This window comes from Solanum dulcamara, chromosome 4 (genome assembly GCF_947179165.1).
Source record: "Solanum dulcamara chromosome 4, daSolDulc1.2, whole genome shotgun sequence".
Lineage (NCBI taxonomy): Eukaryota > Viridiplantae > Streptophyta > Magnoliopsida > Solanales > Solanaceae > Solanum > Solanum dulcamara.
The window spans coordinates 1,067,350-1,086,402 of NC_077240.1; the positions used below are offsets into that span (position 1 = coordinate 1,067,350).

Sequence of the window (19,053 nt, forward strand, 5' to 3'; positions counted from 1 at the left end):
CCACAAATAAGCAGACTATTCCTTGGCATTTCTCACTTCTTAGAGTTCCTATTTCCCCGACTTTTCTGGTTATGGTGCATGAATCTGTCCCTTATCATGCACCTACACCTTCCCCATGCCTTTGCTAGGAAAGAGGCTCTTTACTACTGTGTGTTTGTATCCAACACGAAAGCAGAAAAAATACCAAAACTTTGATTTTCCTGTTGGGTGAGTCAATCTGGTTTATATTTCACTGCCTAAAAGCTTGTGAGAAAGGTTTTAACTTAGGATGCACAGTATTTGTATTTTTTTTAATCCAACCTTGTTAACCTTTAACAACAATTATAAGCAAACTCATGACTATGACAGGATGGTACACTTGGCTCTCTCGCGAGTTGCTACTATAATGAAAGGACTAAAGTCTCGTATTGAGGATAACTGGGTTTCTCTCTTTTTCTTTTAACTATAAAATATTAAACTCTACTACCGCAATCTCCATAGAGGCAATGATTAAAACAAGCTCATTTAGTTACTAATACCACAAACTATCCATCGATCACTAAATTAACTAATAGTAGTATAGTTCTTTAGCTTAATCTATTTGGATCCGACTACATAAATTCTCTGTATGATTTTACCCTATTCAAACCCATTTTATATTTCTGAGGAACGCAACGAACTGTTAGATTTCCCAATAGGGAGATGGTCTCTATCAATAATTTATAAACAGTATTTATAAGAAGATCAAATTAAAAATAAATAAAGAGGAAGCAATTACTAAAGTTTTATGCACCAAAGGTGGGACAGTGGACAGAGACCAAAAATCACAAATGCAAAGAAGTCACATGGGAAGAGAAATAGAGACTAAAGAGGTTGGTAAACAATGGTGTTTTAAGACAGGCCCACGAGTCTTGTTCTATATACCTAAGCACATGATATCCACGAGCCTTTCACCTTATTGTTCCCATAATATCACTTTGCCCATTACCAACCATTTCCCTTTCATTATCAATTTAATTTGTATACAATTGATATATTTTAGCGTGTTACGTATCTTCATAAGGCAGGAATAAAATTGTGCATGCACCACCCTCTTCAAAATTCATTTATGAGATTATATTGAATATACTGTTATTGTTATTGTATTTTAGCGAGTTATAGCATACTACTAATTATTTTCCTTTCATTATGAAGTTAATTTATATCACTGATAGGATGACTTGGCCTTACTGGCCGGTGTGTGTGTGGGGACATTACAAGTTATAACTAAATGCTCGGAAACTATCACACCATTTTCTTTTTAGCCAATTTGCACGTACAATATATTTTTCCAATTAAAAGAGATTCAATTGAACTCCTCCCGATCATTTACCTCCACCTAGGGGTGTATCTTATTGTGTTAATTACAAATTTTTTATGAATTCAATAACTTTTCTCCGGATTATATATTTAAAAGTTCAATAAATATTTATAGATATTTAACAGTGAATTCTATTATTTTAAAATTTTTACTTGAATAAAAACACATAAACTTTAAATCTTAGATTCCACATCTGGCTCCGCCTTTGTGTTGGACTATAAAGATAAGGATGGAGTTCGATATTTAAGCACTTTAGTGGTGGTAGTAATATTAAGATGGAAGCCAAACATGTTGGAGAAGATAGTGGATAAGCTTATAGTGTTTTTTTTTGATATATGATAAAATGAAGAAGTACGTGTGGCAATAAAATCCAAAACCGTGCCATAGTTCAACATCATAATTTTAGAGGTGGGCACCCTTTTTTTTTTGGGGGGGGGGGGGGGGACGTGACTCAAGGGAATACAAAAAAAGTTGACAAAAGGTAGGTAAAACGGACACATGAAATTACACAAGTGGACAACTCTCCTTCAAGTCATCAAAGCCAAGTTGATAGGAATAGGGGTTTAGTATCGTGAATTATAGGCACAAGTTGTTATCATTAGTAGTTGTTTTCAAGGAGAAAAGAGGGAAAAAAGAGAGAGAGATAAGGCTTTGTGGTGGTGCGTAAAAATTCAAAATAAAAGTACATTTACAAATTGGAGGTATAGATATAGGGGTGGCAAATGATTTTCAATTTTCACTTTGAGTGTTTGGATTATGAATTGCATTTTGATCCATTGAGTTATAATACTATTTGACCAACAATATAATGGGTCATTTTGAATAATCAATGAAGTTGTGCATATTTGCCCTTGCTATCATATTTTACAAAGTTAAACTCCTTTTTAATTTCGATAATTTACCTATATGGCTAAGTTTAAACGAGCTGAGTTATAATTCTTTTTGAAAATATTGATATTACTTACCAAAAATCTTGTATAGACAACTAAAGAGGTAGGTAATCATATGTAGCAAGAAGAGGAACAACAAGGTAAATCAACCTTACCATCTCCAACTTTTTTGCCTAAATTAACTTGAACCACAATTCTTGAAATATATATGGTCTCTCTCTCTCTTTCTCTATTAACAAAGAAAAGAAACAAACAAAAAGAGAGAAGTGGAAGGTGAACCAAAGCCCATATACAACAACAGTCACACCCCACCTCCATTTTTTTTTTCCTCCTAATTTCCTATGCTTCTCTTCTTTCCTTCCACTATTCTCCAACCTCCATTTCTTCTAGAAACCCTAACAATATACTCAATCCACCTTTTCTTGCATGTTGGAAATTTTTCCATTTGAAAATGTTTAGTGGCTATTTTTATAGAATATTTTGACTAAATTGATGGAAAAAATAGTAATATTTTCATATAAAAAATATATTTTTTTTTTACTATTTGAGTGAGAATCTGTTTTTACATCAATGAATTAATTCGGTAAAAAATGAATGTGAATCATATTTTAAAGCACAAATCTTTCACTAATTTATGGTGGGAAAAACTTTTGTTTCATTATTTACAATAAAAAAAAACTATACTCTTTATCTAATTAGTGTTAATTAATTACTTGTACTAGCTAGAATATGTAAGCCTAAAGGACCGTGAACAAATTCTTCACCAAACGCCCACTACAACTAAGCAAAATCCTGGTTCAAAAGAAACGACAAAAATACTCAGTCAATTTTCTCTGCAACTATTTTTCTTTTGCATATATAAGTTCTAAAAAATATGTTTTAAAACAAATATGTGTATCTATAAATAAAATTAATTAAAAAATAATTTAAAAAATATCTATATAAACTGACATTTTAAAATTAAATCTTTTCTATAGGTATTTGAATATACTAAAAATTGAAAGTGTGACATAATATTGAGACATAAAGAGTAATTAACTTGCTAATCCCACGTTAAAATTTATTAACATGTAAAAAATCTTTGTATATATCTTAGATCTATACAGCACATGATACATATATATTCACAAAATTGATTTAACTTTGATGAGTTGTTAGGACAAATAATTATTTGTCTTTTGATAAATCTTTAGGGTATCAATCTATGTAGGACAACACAAATTAAATCTAATAAGGTTGTTAGTTCAAACAAGAGCACAATGGTAATAATATTATTATTATTTTTAAACTTGTAGTCTGCAAGAAAAGTGTCTGGTACATGTCGTCCTATGGTTAGGGGAGATTTGAATAGTTAGCCAAATTATTTATTATTATTATTTTAAGATGTGGTTCAGAGTTTAGTCGAAAAAAAAAAAAAAAAAAAAGAGATCAGATCACACTCTCATTTTGTCCTAAATTTACTGGATCTTTAATACCTCACTTTGCACCTACCTAAAGTTTACCTTTAATTAGTTAATCGATGTCACTTTTACTCCATTTCCTTCTAGTTGGATATCCTCTATAGGTTTAGTATAGCAGCAATACTATAAAATTCAATATTTATATACAATAAAATTCAATATTTAACTTCATTGTGTTACTCTTTAAATTTATTTATCTTACGTCTTCGTTTCTCATCTGTTAAAAATAAAAATAAAATTAACTACAAACTTCATTACATTTCTTGTTGATTTGCTTATAGCTAATAAAAAATTGTCACTAATTTGTTGTTAAATAAAATTAGTGATAAATTTTATAGTTTAAGTATAAAATTATTTGTCAAATTAAATCAAAATAAATAAAGGTAATAATTAATTAAAAAGAGAAAGAAAGAATGGGTACCAGCCACTCCGCTCTAACCTGTCTTACCAACTCGCATCTAGAAGCATAAGGTCCCTGCCCCACCCCTCAATAACCCACCACCCCCACGTCAGTGGGTCCCATCGAGTCAAAAGCTTATAAAATCCCACCTCAAGTCGTTAAAATGGCCGGCTTTAATTCTCCATATATAGCACCACCAAAAAGCTAAATACTACACAGAAAAAGAAGAAGAAGGAATAGTTTTAAATTAATATTATTTTTGTGTGTATGTTAATTGGATCCAATGGGAAGATCACCGTGTTGTGAAAAAGCACATACAAATAAAGGAGCTTGGACTAAAGAAGAAGATGAACGACTTATTTCTTATATTACAACTCACGGCGAAGGTTGCTGGAGATCGCTTCCCAAAGCTGCCGGACTTCTCCGCTGCGGTAAAAGTTGCCGTCTCCGGTGGATTAATTACTTGAGGCCTGATCTTAAACGCGGTAACTTTGCTGAGGAAGAAGATGAACTCATTATCAAACTCCATAGCCTTCTTGGTAACAAGTACGTACTACTACAACTTAATTTCGATTCATTTCACTTTGATGGTAATTTTAGTAGTGGGATCAGAAATTCTAATAATTTTATTTTCAGAAATTAGAAATTCAGATTTCTTGACAGCATAATTTTAGTTTACACTTCAATTTCGTGAATGATAACTATCCTTACAATTTCGACGACTAAAATTGCTCAGATATATATATACTCGAAAGGACTATTCAAGACATAACAAGCTATTTTTATCATTTTTTCAACTTTTGCTAGTAAATTTCAATTACTTAAAATGTGAACTGACTTGGCATTATTTACCTTCTTCTTCATTTTTCAGATGGTCACTTATAGCGGGAAGGTTACCGGGAAGAACAGATAACGAGATAAAAAATTACTGGAATACACATATAAGAAGGAAGCTTTTGAGTCGGGGCATTGATCCTACGACGCACAGGCCGGTTAACGAGTCCAGTACCACACAAAAAGTGACAACAATTTCATTTGCAGGTGATCATAAAACTAAAGATATTGGAGAAGATCATAATAAGATGATAAATGTCAAAGCTGAATCTGGGCTTAGTCAATTAGAAGATGAAATTAGTAACAGCCCATTTCGAGAACAGTGCCCTGATTTAAATCTTGAGCTCAGAATTAGCCCTCCTTCTCTGCAAAATTACCAACAGAGCCACCAACATAGCCCCTCAAGGTGTTTTGCATGCAGTTTGGGTATACAGAATAGTAAAGATTGCAATTGCAGTAAAATTAATAATAATAATATGGGTAATATTGCAAGTTATAATTTTCTAGGGTTAAAGACTAATGGTATTTTGGACTATAGAACTTTGGAAACTAAGTGAATTTTTATTATAAATCTTTTTTTTTTCAAGAGAGAATTAAGAAAGAGATCGCTATTAGTTTAAGTTCTTTCGAATTTTCTCTTATTTGTAAAATTCAAAGTATTACTATCATATTATTATAGTGTACCTTATGAAATTTATGTCATTTTGCTGGTACGATGTTACTTACTCGATTATTTTGGCATTCCTTTTTTAAAAAATTCCTTAATTAATCTCCACCAAATAATATTAGAGGAATTTGCTGATTAGTGGATCTGTTGTTATACTTTTCTATTCCTATTCCTTTTGAATTTTAACTTTTGTACAGTAACATCGTATAATTCAATCTTTACACTACCAGGTTACGTGAAAGATAATTTCGAGCTATCATCCAATAAAATGTAATGAATAATCCAAAAATAGAATTTTTTAAACACTAACAATATAAAAGAATTTTGGTATTATCATATTATATAAAAATAACGAGAAGCAATCACTCATACAAAGCAGGATCGATAACCTGAAAAATAATGATATTACATATTACAACATGTTAAAATATATTTACTAGTGTAATTTTTTAACATGATCAATAATATAACTTATATATTTTTTCAGATAAGCTTTTTTCCTTTTTTATTTGATGAGAGTCTATTAGAAATAACCTCTCTATTTTCACTAGATAGGAGTAAAATCTGCACACTTTACCCTCCTTATACTCCTCATATAAAATTATACCAGATATGTTATTATTATTAAAACACTTTTTTAGAGAAAAAATTAATTATTATCAAAAGTAGGATTGAGAACATTAATTAGGATATATATATGTGAGTGAATATTGTGGGGCAAATGGTAGGAGGAAAAATGGATAAGCAGTGAGAGGATGAGAAGAAAAGAAGAGGTGGGTAACCTATCCCTTCCATTCATAATAATGATGATAATTGCAATAAATAAGAAGAGAAAAAGTGTCTGAAAAACTAATATAAAAAGGGAAAAGGCATAAATTAAGTGATATTGGAAAAGTCAGTGACATATTTAAATTATTATGACAATCTTTACACTCTTAAACTACTTAAAAGTGAAACTATTACCTCCCTATAACAATTAACGTGACAAAAAAAAATAAAAGCGCGTCAGATTCTGTAAAGTAAAAAAAATAATTAAAAAAAAAAAATCACTCCACCCCATATTCTTTTTTCTTCACACCCACCTACCCTCTTCTTCTTTACACCCACCTCTATTTACTCCCCATTTTGAATCTTGATTTTTTTTTCTTTCAAAATCCATTAAAAAAAAGAAGAATTCTTTTCTCCATTTTGGTGGAGAAGACGATCGGATGGTTGGTTAATATTTAATTAAGAGTTAATTAGTATAAAATATAGTTGAAAATTTAATTAATAAAAAAAAGAAAAGAAAAAAATTATAAAAAATCGGATGAGTAATTAATAATTAATTAGGAGTTAATTAGTATAAAATATAGTTAATAAAAGAAAAGTTAATTAATAAATAAAAGAAAAAAAATATAAAAAATTGAATGGGTGGTTAATAATTAATTAGGATTTAATTAGTATAAAATATAGTTAATAAAAAAAAATTTAATTAATACAAAAAGAAAAGAAAAGAAATATAAAAAATCGGATGGGTGGTTAATAATTGATGGGTAGTTAATAATTAATTAGGATGTAATTAGTATAAAATATAGTTAATAAAAGAAAAGTTAATTAATAAAGAAAAGAAATATAAAAAATCGGATAAGTGGTTAATAATTAATTAAGAGTTAATTAGTATAATATAGAGTTAATAAAAGAAAAGTTAATTAATAAAGAAAAGAAAAAAATATAAAAAAATCAGATGGATAGTTAATAATTAATTAGGAGTTAATTAGTATAAAATATAGTTAATAAAAGAAAAGTTAATTAATAAAGAAAAGAAAAGAAAAAAATATAAAAAATTATAATTTCTGGCGTGGTAATGACATGACGTCACATGGCAGCGAGTGTAATACACCATATACTATAAGAGTGGTGTTATGTATTCAGGTGTGTAATAGTTTCACTTTTAGATAGTTTGTGTATAATATATCATCATAATAATTTAATTGTGTAACTGACTCTTCGATATAACTTCAGGAGAATTTATGTCTTTTCCCAATATAAAAATGAATGAAAAATTATAACAAACAATTATGAATTGTGTAAATATAATATAATATCCGTAGTTCCATTGTAGCTTCCACCAACCTAACAATTAGTGTGGCTATAAATATATATACTAGATGTGACCTAACCAACCATTCCCCCACGCCAAGATTTTACATTTCTTGTCAATACAATCTTTTTGGATATTAATGCTGGATCCCTACCTTTTTCATCTTCAATTTAATTCAAGTTTCGGATTTGAAATCTGAAATATTGATAAAAAATATTTTTTTTAGTGTAAAAGACAAATTCATCATTTAAGTTCAGTGTTCGACCTCTAAAATTTTAGTGTTTTGATTATTATTTGTTGTGATTTTATTAAATTTTTATTCATAAATTTGTGTTTTGAATCGAAGTATTGAATTCAAATGAACCTTGTACCATGATGTTGTACCTGCTTCTAATGGCTTCTAGTAAATTTTGAATACCTATAGCATACATATGTCTTTTGCAATTATATACCGTTTGTTAAGAGTGAAAGTATTTGAATATTTTTTTTATTGAATTTAGAAGAAGTGTTGAAATAATAGCTTAAAATGTAAGTAAATAATAATTGTTTGAATTATTTGGGAAAATCTTTTTCCAACTACCAACATATAAGTTCCATTTTCTGCGATTGACCAACAGAAAAAATAACTGGAGTACTCTGAAAATTCATGGCAGAGTCAAAATTTGTATACAATGTCCAAGTTTTCTAGGAAAATGACTAATTACGACTATTTATTTTTCAAAAAAATTAGGACATGAAACTATTCTATTTTAGAGAAATTTTCAACGTTAAGAGGGGTAAGATGTTAGAAGTGCTAGGGGAAAGTGAGTCAAGTTTAAAAAAATCCTAAGGCACTTTAGACAAAAAAAAATAAAAGAAGAAATATTAGGATAAGGATTCAAACTCAGCAGGACATTCAAATTAGCTAAAGATGTATTTTACATGTCATAATCTATCTTTTTCACAAATTTGAAGTGAAATTAATATCAAGCGGCCGCTTTTCATGGTGTAATATTTTACACAAATTTGAATAAGACAGAAATGAAAGTCATCGTTAGTTTTTTCCAATTAGATGCAAAAAATAGCTAGGGGTTAAATTAGCCACAAACGTGATCTTCTGTTATACAATTTTGATCAGATTTCGAAAAAGGGTAAAGAGGCTTTATTTTTTGGATAAAATGAATTTACCTAACATGAGAATTAGATATGATAAGGCCAACTTTTTATTAGCTAATTTGTAGCCTAGAAAATTTTGAAAATGCTTAGCAAGTGAAGTTTAGTTGTTCTCCTTTTGCTGAATTGTCTTTGTTAAGCAATTACTGATGTATATAGGGAATTAAGGTCTAGTCCCCCATCTTTTGTGTTCATCAAAATTATATAATAAAGGTTGCACAAAAAAAAAAACTAGGTTCATCTTCTTCTTAATTAATCTGAATTTTTTTAAGGTGAAATATTCTTATCTGAGTTTGTTAGCAATTAGCATGAGGTTTAATTTAATAATAACAAAAATACATTGTTTTCCACTTTTTGATCAATTTATGAACATAGCAACACGTAAAATATATCAGATTAAAAAGTTTTAAGATCACTACATATCAAACGTTTAAAATTTTGATCAACACACTATTTTTTTTGATTGTTATTTCATATTTAAGAGTAATTCACTAATAAAAATACTTTTAAGTATAATATATCTTCTATAAAAAATAAATCAAAAATACGTATTTAATTCATTAAATATTAAACATACTATGACAATGGCCGGAATCAATTAATTATCATAATTGAGGGACTAAACATACTTTTATCCCTTCAAACAAAGTTCATGCACTAGAGTTTAATTAAATCATGTCTCTACTTTCTGCATAAACCATTCAAATGTTCTCAAATTCATTTGAGATAAAAGTCGTAAAAATTAAATAAAAAGATTACAGACCATATTGACTTATATGTGATATTCAAACATAAAATGATTATCAGCTACCTAATAATTTCTCGAATTGTTTCAAAAGGCAAGAAAATGGGACAAGATCCCCTCAAAACGCAATCTAAGACCTGTGTGACAAATCTAATGAAGAAAACATATATATATAGTAAAGGAGGAGGAAAACCAAAATAAAGCAATTAAAAAAAATTAAAATGTCTCTTCGCACAACGAAAAGAGGTCACTTTTAAACCTGTCTACCATCCTCTTTCTTCTTTTATTTTTTATTTTTATTATGTTGACATGTGTTAGGTAGACAATAGAAGCTTCCATTAGATTTTTTTTCCCTTCCAAGTACATATATACACAAAATATTTTCCTCTTTCCTAACTTTTTAATATTATGAATTATGGTGGAATTTTTAATCGGATATTTTAAGTTTAATTTATGAAAATAAAAAAAATTATGTTTTAAATATTGCTCTATAAATAAATCTTATAATATGTAAATTTAAATTAATCAAACTCTAAATGTAGATATCGAACAAAAAATGAAAATCTCCCTAAAAAAACTCTTTAATAGGTTGCCTTTTTTCTTGAATTGAATCCAAGTTTGTACTAATACCAGGCCTACCAGTTTAATTATTGCATCTTCCCTCACCTCTCTCTCAATGGCCTTTGCCTCATTTTATTATTTTAAAAGTCAAAATTCCAACGTCACAATGTCACATGCATAACTACCCCGTCTCCTCTTGTAAAAATACAAGTGGACCCAAAAGCCCACTCTATTATCCAATCTTGGCCTTCCATTTTGCAACAACGTCTATCGTTCACCTTACCAATATTTTCTTTTTAATAATAATTTCAGGAAAAAACGTCTTCATCCTTAAAGAAAATGTTATGATTTTTAAAGGTATTTATTAGGTCAATTATGTAAGGTTAGATTAGGATTTAAAAGAATTATTCTTATAATTTTGGGGGGAAAGGGGAAAAGTAGACATGATAAGTAGAAGTAACATGTCACGATCTGAATCCGGGTGTGATGGCAACTGTCATTTCCCATCGTACAAGTCAGCCTAAAATTCAATATCTCCATAAAATAAAGTCGAAATAATCTAAATAAGTAAATAATAAACAAAAGGCGAAAGTCTTTCACTTAAATATCCCCAAAGATTGTTTGTCACATGTACAAGCCGCTAAAGAAAGTAAAACTGAAATGAAAGTACAAGTCTCAATATGTCTTCAACTCTCAAACAGAGTAAAGCATAAAAATACAGGAAGTACGAGAACTCGCTGGATATCAATAGCTACCTCTCTCAACTCCTACAAGCCTCGAATGATCAAAAAAAAAAGACGGTGATCAAAGTCCAGGCTCGGTACCTACACAAGTGTAGAAGCAAGGGTGAGTACCAAATAACGCAGTATCCAAGTAAGCTAACTAGAAAAACTAAGTAAATCTAAAAGAATATACGAACTTCGTTTTCAACCCAATCGAACCTCCAAACTACAACCTGCACAGAAATCAGCCCAACCTAACAGTTCATACTACACAGCTCAATAAAATATCGATCACAGCTCAATATCACAAGATATATCGTACAAGTACTCACAAATCACAGATAAGCATCAAACTGTCAACACAGATATGCACAATATGTATATGCACAATCAATGATCATGCATGTGTGCAATTGCCAGCAAAGACCTTGGCATGATAAACTCTGACCGGAAATTACCTCGGCCTCATAATCTCTGATCGCAAGTGACCTCGGTCCCACAACCTCGTCAAAAATAACCTCGGCCATATGATCTTGCTGAAAATGACCTCGACAATATAATCTCGCTGAAAATGACCTCGGCCTATCAATCTCTCACCGAAAATGACCTCGGCCATATCATATCTCTGACCAAAAATGACCTCGGTGTCACAATCATATACATATACATCTCATCATAGTATTTCCAAACCAATGCAACAACATGCTCACACAAGTAATGAGGAATAATCAATTCACGCAAACCGCAATCATAATTAGACTATCAAGTAATTCATCAAATACACATAGATATCTAGATTACGGCATGTAAGTTTCAATACTCAACAATATCACACACATCTTTTATTAACCCCCTCGATTCATTTTTAGATTAATTCATATCACAATTAACCTCATAACCTCACCCACCTTATCCCCCAACACATATACAATGGGTTATTCAGGAATTCTAAGAGATTCACGGAGTTTTAAGAGTCCATTTGCCTTAGCCAAGATGCGATCAATCAATCCACGCGTGCCTTGCCCTTTCGATTATACTCTGAATCTCCACAATCTATTCAAATATTGATTCACAATCAGAAACTAACTCCAACGATTCTAAGAACGTGAAATTCAGCAAAAAAGAGGTCAAAGGCTCAAAATTCAACTTCACAAAATAGGGGTTTAAATTCAGGAATTTTTAGATGAAATTGTTTCTCTTAGTCTTAGGAACTCAATATCGAAAACCGCTTCAAAAATCCAACCCTAATAAAATCACAATCAATGATTTAAGATTTTTCTCAAGTTCTTGAAAAAGGACCATTTTCACCCATTCAAATCCCCGAATACATGTTAGAATCATCAATTAATCAATAAAAAATGATGAAGTAGGGTCTAAATAACTTACCCAATGAAATTTCATGAAAACTCCTTCTCCAAATCACCACTACCGAACTCCAAAGTTTAAAAATGGAGAAAATAGCTTAAACTTCGGCAAAACCCTCTTAGATGTCACTTATGCGGACCATCGCTTTTGCGAACCCGCCCCTTCGCTAAAGCGGCCACTTTAGTCGCTTTTTCCAACCTTTACAAAACCCGAACCTTCACTTTTATGACAGGGGGTACGCTTAAGCGGAGGTCACTTTTGCGACACCCCATTCGCTTAAGCGAAGGCACCAGAACCAACAACTCTTTCAAGTCTCAAAGTCTCCGAATTGATCTTCAAGATTCGTTTGAGATCCCGTATAGAAAAATCATATATACATCCCTACTAAAATTGACATTTTGGATTCATAGAATCCATCGAAATTCAATTTCGAGGCATTCTTGACTCAAAAACTACAAAGTCGCAACTAACCCAATATTATGCCTCAAAAGACCAAAACACCCTTAGAGCTTCCAAAAATTACACAGGAATTCTCCATAGGCCTAAAATCATCCTTCGAATTCAACAGAGTCGTCGGAATTCAATTTCGAGTATCTGATCCTCAAATGTTGACCAAAATCAAACCTATGGCTAAAAACCCAACTATTTCCAACTCAACCCCTCAAATCCACGATATGACCCCAAATGCGATTCCGTCAAACTCTCCTAGATAATTTTCAATGTTTCAGAACTGATGAAATCAATGGTATTTCATCCCGAGACTCAAAACTCTGAATGACCTCTAATACCACTTTTTAGTCATTATAAACCTCTAAAACTAAAAGTTTACCAAAAATCTCAATTTTTTAAGAAAATTACGGAACTATCATCAGATATCCATCAAATATGACTCGAACAAACTATCGGGAGGGATAAAATAGTTATTTTTATGAAAAATTTCAAAAATGACTTTCAGGGTCATTACATAACATGTGAATTGCAATGTTTAGATTCAAAACACTCCATAAGAAAAAATTATAGTTGAACACATGGACGGGTACATAGATGGAGCCAAGATTTTTAGTAAATGAGTTATTCATCATATTTATTTTTATTTACTGAATTCAAAATAAAGTATTATACATATTTAATGAATTATTAAACATAAATACAAACTTTGAGTCAAAAGAATGTCTTCGCCAATAGATATAAATAATAAATTTTGAACCTCATAAATTAATAATTGCCATAAATTTTTGAATTTGAATCCTCGGAAGTATGTAGGTTGTGATAACATAGGATGTCTTAAATTTCCACAATTCAAAATGCATGCGATATTAGTATGTTTAGTCGTGTACATAATATGGACTAAACATTTCTTCGTTCCTTGTGAAGCTTTCTACAAAAAGACACCACAAAAGAGGACAAAAGAAGAGAAAAAGGTCACAATTTTCGAAGGTCGAATATATTGTAGTGTATATATTTGTGCGAAGTAAAAGTTATGAATAATTTTAACAAAAAATCCTCGTAATTTATTAGTAGAAAACAAAACAGAGCACGTAAAGCTCAACTAAATTACAAGCAACACAAATTGAAAGACAAAAAAATTGGTTGCTATTATAAAATACACTAACTTATCAAAATAAGAAGGAGCGAATAAAAGAAAAGAAAGGAGAACCGAGGAGAGAAAACGTCTGTATGTTGTAGTTTTTCACTTTTCAGAGCTTGGCTATATTTATAGACACAAAAAAATGACAATTTGATAGGCAAGTTGCCTAGTGGGACATCCAAGTGCCAACTATCAAAGCACTCCCCCTTGAAAGTCAATGTGTAATAAAAAAACTTTACAAGAAATAATATACATAGTTATCCTGAATACTCATAGATATTGTGCATCGTTAAAACCTTACTAGGAAAAAATCTAGTGGAAAAAACCCTAATGAAGGAAAAAGAGTACACACGTCTGATAATACGCCTTGATTGCTGTCTTATTAAAAACCTTGTTAGGAAAATCCAGTGGGATAAAATCTAGACTAAGAAAAAAAAAGTGCAACGCGTATTATATTCCCCCTGATAAAGACATCATTTAATATCTCAAAGATGACGCATTTCAATCTTGTATCTCAATTTTTCAAAGATTGAAGTTGGAAAGACCTTGGTGAACATATCAATTAAATTATCACTTGAACGAATTTGTTGAACATCTATTTTACCTTTCTTTTGAAGATCTTGGGTAAACAAGAATTTTGGTGAAATATGTTTTGTTCTGTCTCCTTTGATGTATCCCCCCTTTAATTGAGCTATACATACAACATTGTCTTCATACAATGTTGTTGAAGCGTCTCTTGTCAAAAAAAAGGCCACATATTTTGTTGAATGTGTTGAGTTATTGATCTTAACCAAATATATTCTCGACTTGCTTCATGAATAGTTATTATCTCTACATGATTTAAAGAAGTGGCAATCATAGTTTGCTTTGTTGAACACCATGATATAATTGTACTACCACATGTAAATAAGTAGCCCATTTGTGATCAATATTTATGAAGATCAGACAAATATCCTGCATCTGGATAACCAATCAATTCTGACGTGGATTCATTTGAGTAAAATAATCTCATATCTGTGGTTCCTCGTAGGTATCTGAATATATGCTTAATTCCATTCCAGTGTTTTTGTGTTGAGGAAGAACTAAATCTTGCTAACAAGTTTACTGAGAAAGTTATATCTGGTCTAGAATTATTTGCAAGATACATTAATGCACCAATTGTCCTAAGGTATGGTATTTCAGCACCAACAAGCTCTTCATCATTTTTATGATGTCGAACTAGATCTTTATTAATATCAAGAAATCTCACAACCATTGGGGTACTCAGTGGATGTGCTTTATCCATATAAAATCTCTTTAAAATATTTTCTGTATATGTTGATTAATGAACAAATATCCATTTATAAATTATTCAATTTGTAGATCAAGATAAAATTTTATCTTTCCGAGGTCTTTCATTTCAAATTCTCTTTTCAAACATTTTACTGCTTTTGAAAGTTCTTCAGGAGTTCCGATAATATTCAAATCATCAACATATACTGCTATTATAATAAATTTAGATCCAGATTTTTTCATAAAGACACAAGGGCAAATTGGATCATTTTTATATCCTTCTTTTAGCAAATATTCGTTAAGACGATTGTACCACATTCGCCCTGATTGTTTTAGTCCGTATAAAGATTTTTAAAGTTTTATTGAACAAGTTTCCTGAGAATCTTTATATAATTCAGGCATTTTAAATCCTTCAGAAATTGTTATAAAAATATCGTTATCCAGAGAACCATATAAATAGTCTGTAACGTCATCCATCAAATGCATGCCAAGTTTTTCATGAACTACCATATATATAAGATACTTGAAAGTGATTGCATCCACCATTGGAGAATATATTTTCATATAATCAATGCCAGGTCTTTGCGAAAATTCTTGCACCATAAGTCATGTTTTATATCTTACGATTTCATTTTTCTCATTTCTTTTTCGCACAAAGACCCATTTGTACCGCACTGGTTTTATACTTTCAAGTGTTCGGACTATCGGTCCAAAAATATCGCATTTTTCAAGTGAAGCTAATTCAACTTGAATTGCATTTTTCCATTTTGGCCAATCATTCCTCTATTTACATTCATCGACAGATTTTGGTTTAAGATCCTCATTTTGTTGCATTATTTCAATAACAATATTATAAATAAAATTATTGTCGACAATTACATTATTTCAATTTTATATTTTTCTTGATGAGATATAATTTATTGAATTTTTTAAATCATTTTCATGTGCCTTAACCTCTTCCAAGGTCTTATCAATTGTTATGTCTCCCCGCTCTTCTTGAGTAGGTTCTTTCATCTCATGACCATCTTGATTGTTTGTTCCTTTTTTTTTTCGAAGATTTTTATCGTTAGAACCAATCGATCTACAACTTTTTAAATGTGGTTTAGACTCTTTTGCATTAATTAATTATCCTACGGGACATCAACTCAAATTAGAGTATTAGCAACTGAAATATGAGATTTAGTAACTCTTGATAGGTCAGTGAATGCATCTGGCAGTTGATTTGTAATATTTTTTAAATGAATTATCTTTTGAACTTCTAGTTTACATTTATTTGTACGGGATCTAAATTAGATAGTGATAATACATTCCAATCTATTTCTCTTTTCAGATTTTTATTTTCTCCCCCTAATGTTGGGTATACTGATTCATCAAAATAACAATCAACAAATCTTGCAGTAAATAAATCTTCAGTTATAGATTTCAAATATTTTATGATAGAAAAAGATTCATACCTAACATATATCCTCAATCTTCTTTGAGGTCCCATCCTTGTGCGGTGTGGTGGAACAATTGGAATATATACTGCATATCCAAATATTCTAAGATGTGACATGTTCGGCTCTTGAACAAAAACCAATTATAATGGGAGACTTTATGATAACTTATGGGTCTGATCCGCAAAAAACTTGTTACATGCAAAATAGCATGACCTCATAATGAAATAGAAAGTTTAGTTTTCATAAGTATTGGTCTAGCAATTAATTGGAGACGTTTAATTAATGATTCTGTTAGACCATTTTGAGTATGAACATGAGCAATCGGATGCTCAACTATTATCCCAGTGGACAAATAATAATCATTAAATGCCTGAGATGTGAACTCACCAGCATTATCAAGACGAATTGTCTTTATTGCATAATCTGAAAAGCGTGCTCTTAACTTAATTATTTGAGCAAGTAATCTCGCAAATGCCACATTACGAGTTGATAATAAACATATATGTGACCGTCTTGTAGATGCATCTATTAAAATCATATAATATTTAAATAATCCACATGATGGGTGAATGAGCCCACATATATCACCCTGTATAAGTTTCAGAAATGTTAGGGATTCAATGCCTACTTTGATTACTGATGGTCTAGTAATCAGTTTGCCTTGAGAACATGCAACAGAAGAGAAATTTTTAAATTGAAGAATCTTTTGGTTCTTCAAAGAGTGTCCATGTGAACTCTCAATTATTTTGCGCATCATATTAGAACCGGGATGGCCCAACTGGTCATGCTAAATAATAAAATCATTTGAGTTAGTAAACCTTTGGTTTACTATGGCATGTATTTCAACTATGCTAATACTTGTGAAGTATAAGCCGAATGAAAGAGCATGTAATTTTTTAAGTATAAACGTTTTGCCCGACATCATTATAGTAATGTAAAAATATTCATTTTTTCATCATTTGTAGTCTCAATATGATAACCATTTTGACGAATGTCTTTAAAACTTAATAAGTTTCTTTGAGACTTACTACAATATAATGCTTCATTAATTGTTAAATTTGTTCCTCTGATAAGTACAACTTTAGCCTTTTTGAATACTTCAATTAATCTTGTACTATCAGATATTGTATTAACATTAGCTTCTTTCATAATCAAATAAGAGAAATATTTCTTATCTCTTAAAATAGTGTGTGTTGTGTCACTATCAATAAAATACAAATCATCATAATTATTTTAGAATCCAACTGAGGACTGAAAATTTTCATATTCTTCATAAACAAAAAGATACATTATAAGAACGTGAAAACTAACAACATAAGAAACTTTAAGAAACTGTACTGCCTTAAGAAATATTTTACGAAGGACAACATAATATCAAACATAATAAGAACAACAATAACTATTTTTTATAATATTTATACCAGTTGGAAGATCAATCATTCAATCAATATTCATAAAGTCTTCAGCTTTTAAATGAGTAATATTTGATAGATCTTTAAAATCATCATCTTTATAAGCAAGATTCACCTCAATATCTTCATATTTATTTGAGGGAGTTGTTTCATTATCATTATTTCAAAAGTTCAAGTTCGCCCCTACATTATTATCCCTTTTTTAAAAAAGATTTGATAAAGCTTTACAAAATGATCGGACGTACGATATTCACGTACCCAATGACCCTTCATACCACATCGGTGGCAAATATTGGATTTACCTCTGAAAAGATTATTTTGAGGAACTTTATTATTCTCATGTTTATTTCCATCATGATGACGATAATTGTTTCTTCCTCTATCACGTCCACAACCACGGCCACGATCGTGGGCATGATAATTATTTTACCTTGATTCAGACTGATTATGTACTGCTACAACATTCGCTTTAGGAAATGGAGCAGACCCAGTGGGACGGGCTTCATGATTCTTCATCAGTAAAATGTTATTTTGCTCAGCCAACAATAGGCATGTAATTAATTCAGAATACTTCTTAGCTTTTTTTTCACGATATTATTGTCGTAGCAACACATTTGAAACGTGAAAAGTGGAAAGAGTTTTCTCAAATAAGTCATCATCAATGATAGTATCTCCACATAATTTTAACATGAAACTTACCTTATGGATAACAGAATTCTACTTTGTTACAGTTTTAAAATTTGAAATCGAAGGTGTATCTAGTCATATCGGGCTTTTGATAACACCGTAAGTTTTAGGTGGTGATATCGATCCTTCAAATTAGTCAATAATTCAAGAGGGTCTTTCACAGTTAAATATTCACTTTTTAATTCTTCATGAATATGATGACGGAGAAAATCATGGTCTTTGCTTTATCTTGGCTTGATACTTTATTTTTTTATTTAATAGTATCACCAAGACCTTTAGAGTCAATGTGAATTTCAGCATTAAGGATTCATGATAAATAATTTTTTTTGGAAATGTCAAGTGCCACAAACTCAAATTTTGATAAATTTGATATGATGACAATTGAGATAAAAAATAATTTAGAAAGAACAAAAACAACTAAAATTAAATTTTTTTAGTAG

The 19,053-nt window shown here is 30.4% G+C and overlaps 1 protein-coding gene across 1 annotated transcript; it reads left to right on the forward strand.

The window, feature by feature from the left end:
* Positions 1 to 4,260: 4,260 nt before the first annotated feature.
* LOC129884446 (MYB-like transcription factor 4) lies at positions 4,261 to 5,639 on the forward strand. Its single transcript, XM_055958742.1, has 2 exons — positions 4,261 to 4,635; positions 4,961 to 5,639. The coding sequence occupies exons 1-2, from the start codon at positions 4,373 to 4,375 to the stop codon at positions 5,478 to 5,480; spliced, it is 783 nt and encodes a 260-aa protein (XP_055814717.1). The 5' UTR covers positions 4,261 to 4,372; the 3' UTR covers positions 5,481 to 5,639.
* The last annotated feature ends 13,414 nt before the right edge of the window (positions 5,640 to 19,053 follow it).

Coding starts and splice junctions, on each gene's coding strand:
- LOC129884446 (XM_055958742.1), top strand. CDS start 4,373: ATGGGAAGATCACCGTGTTGTGAAAAAGCACATACAAATAAAGGAGCT. Junction 4,636..4,960: donor CATAGCCTTCTTGGTAACAA/GTACGTACTACT, acceptor TTCATTTTTCAG/ATGGTCACTTATAGCGGGAA.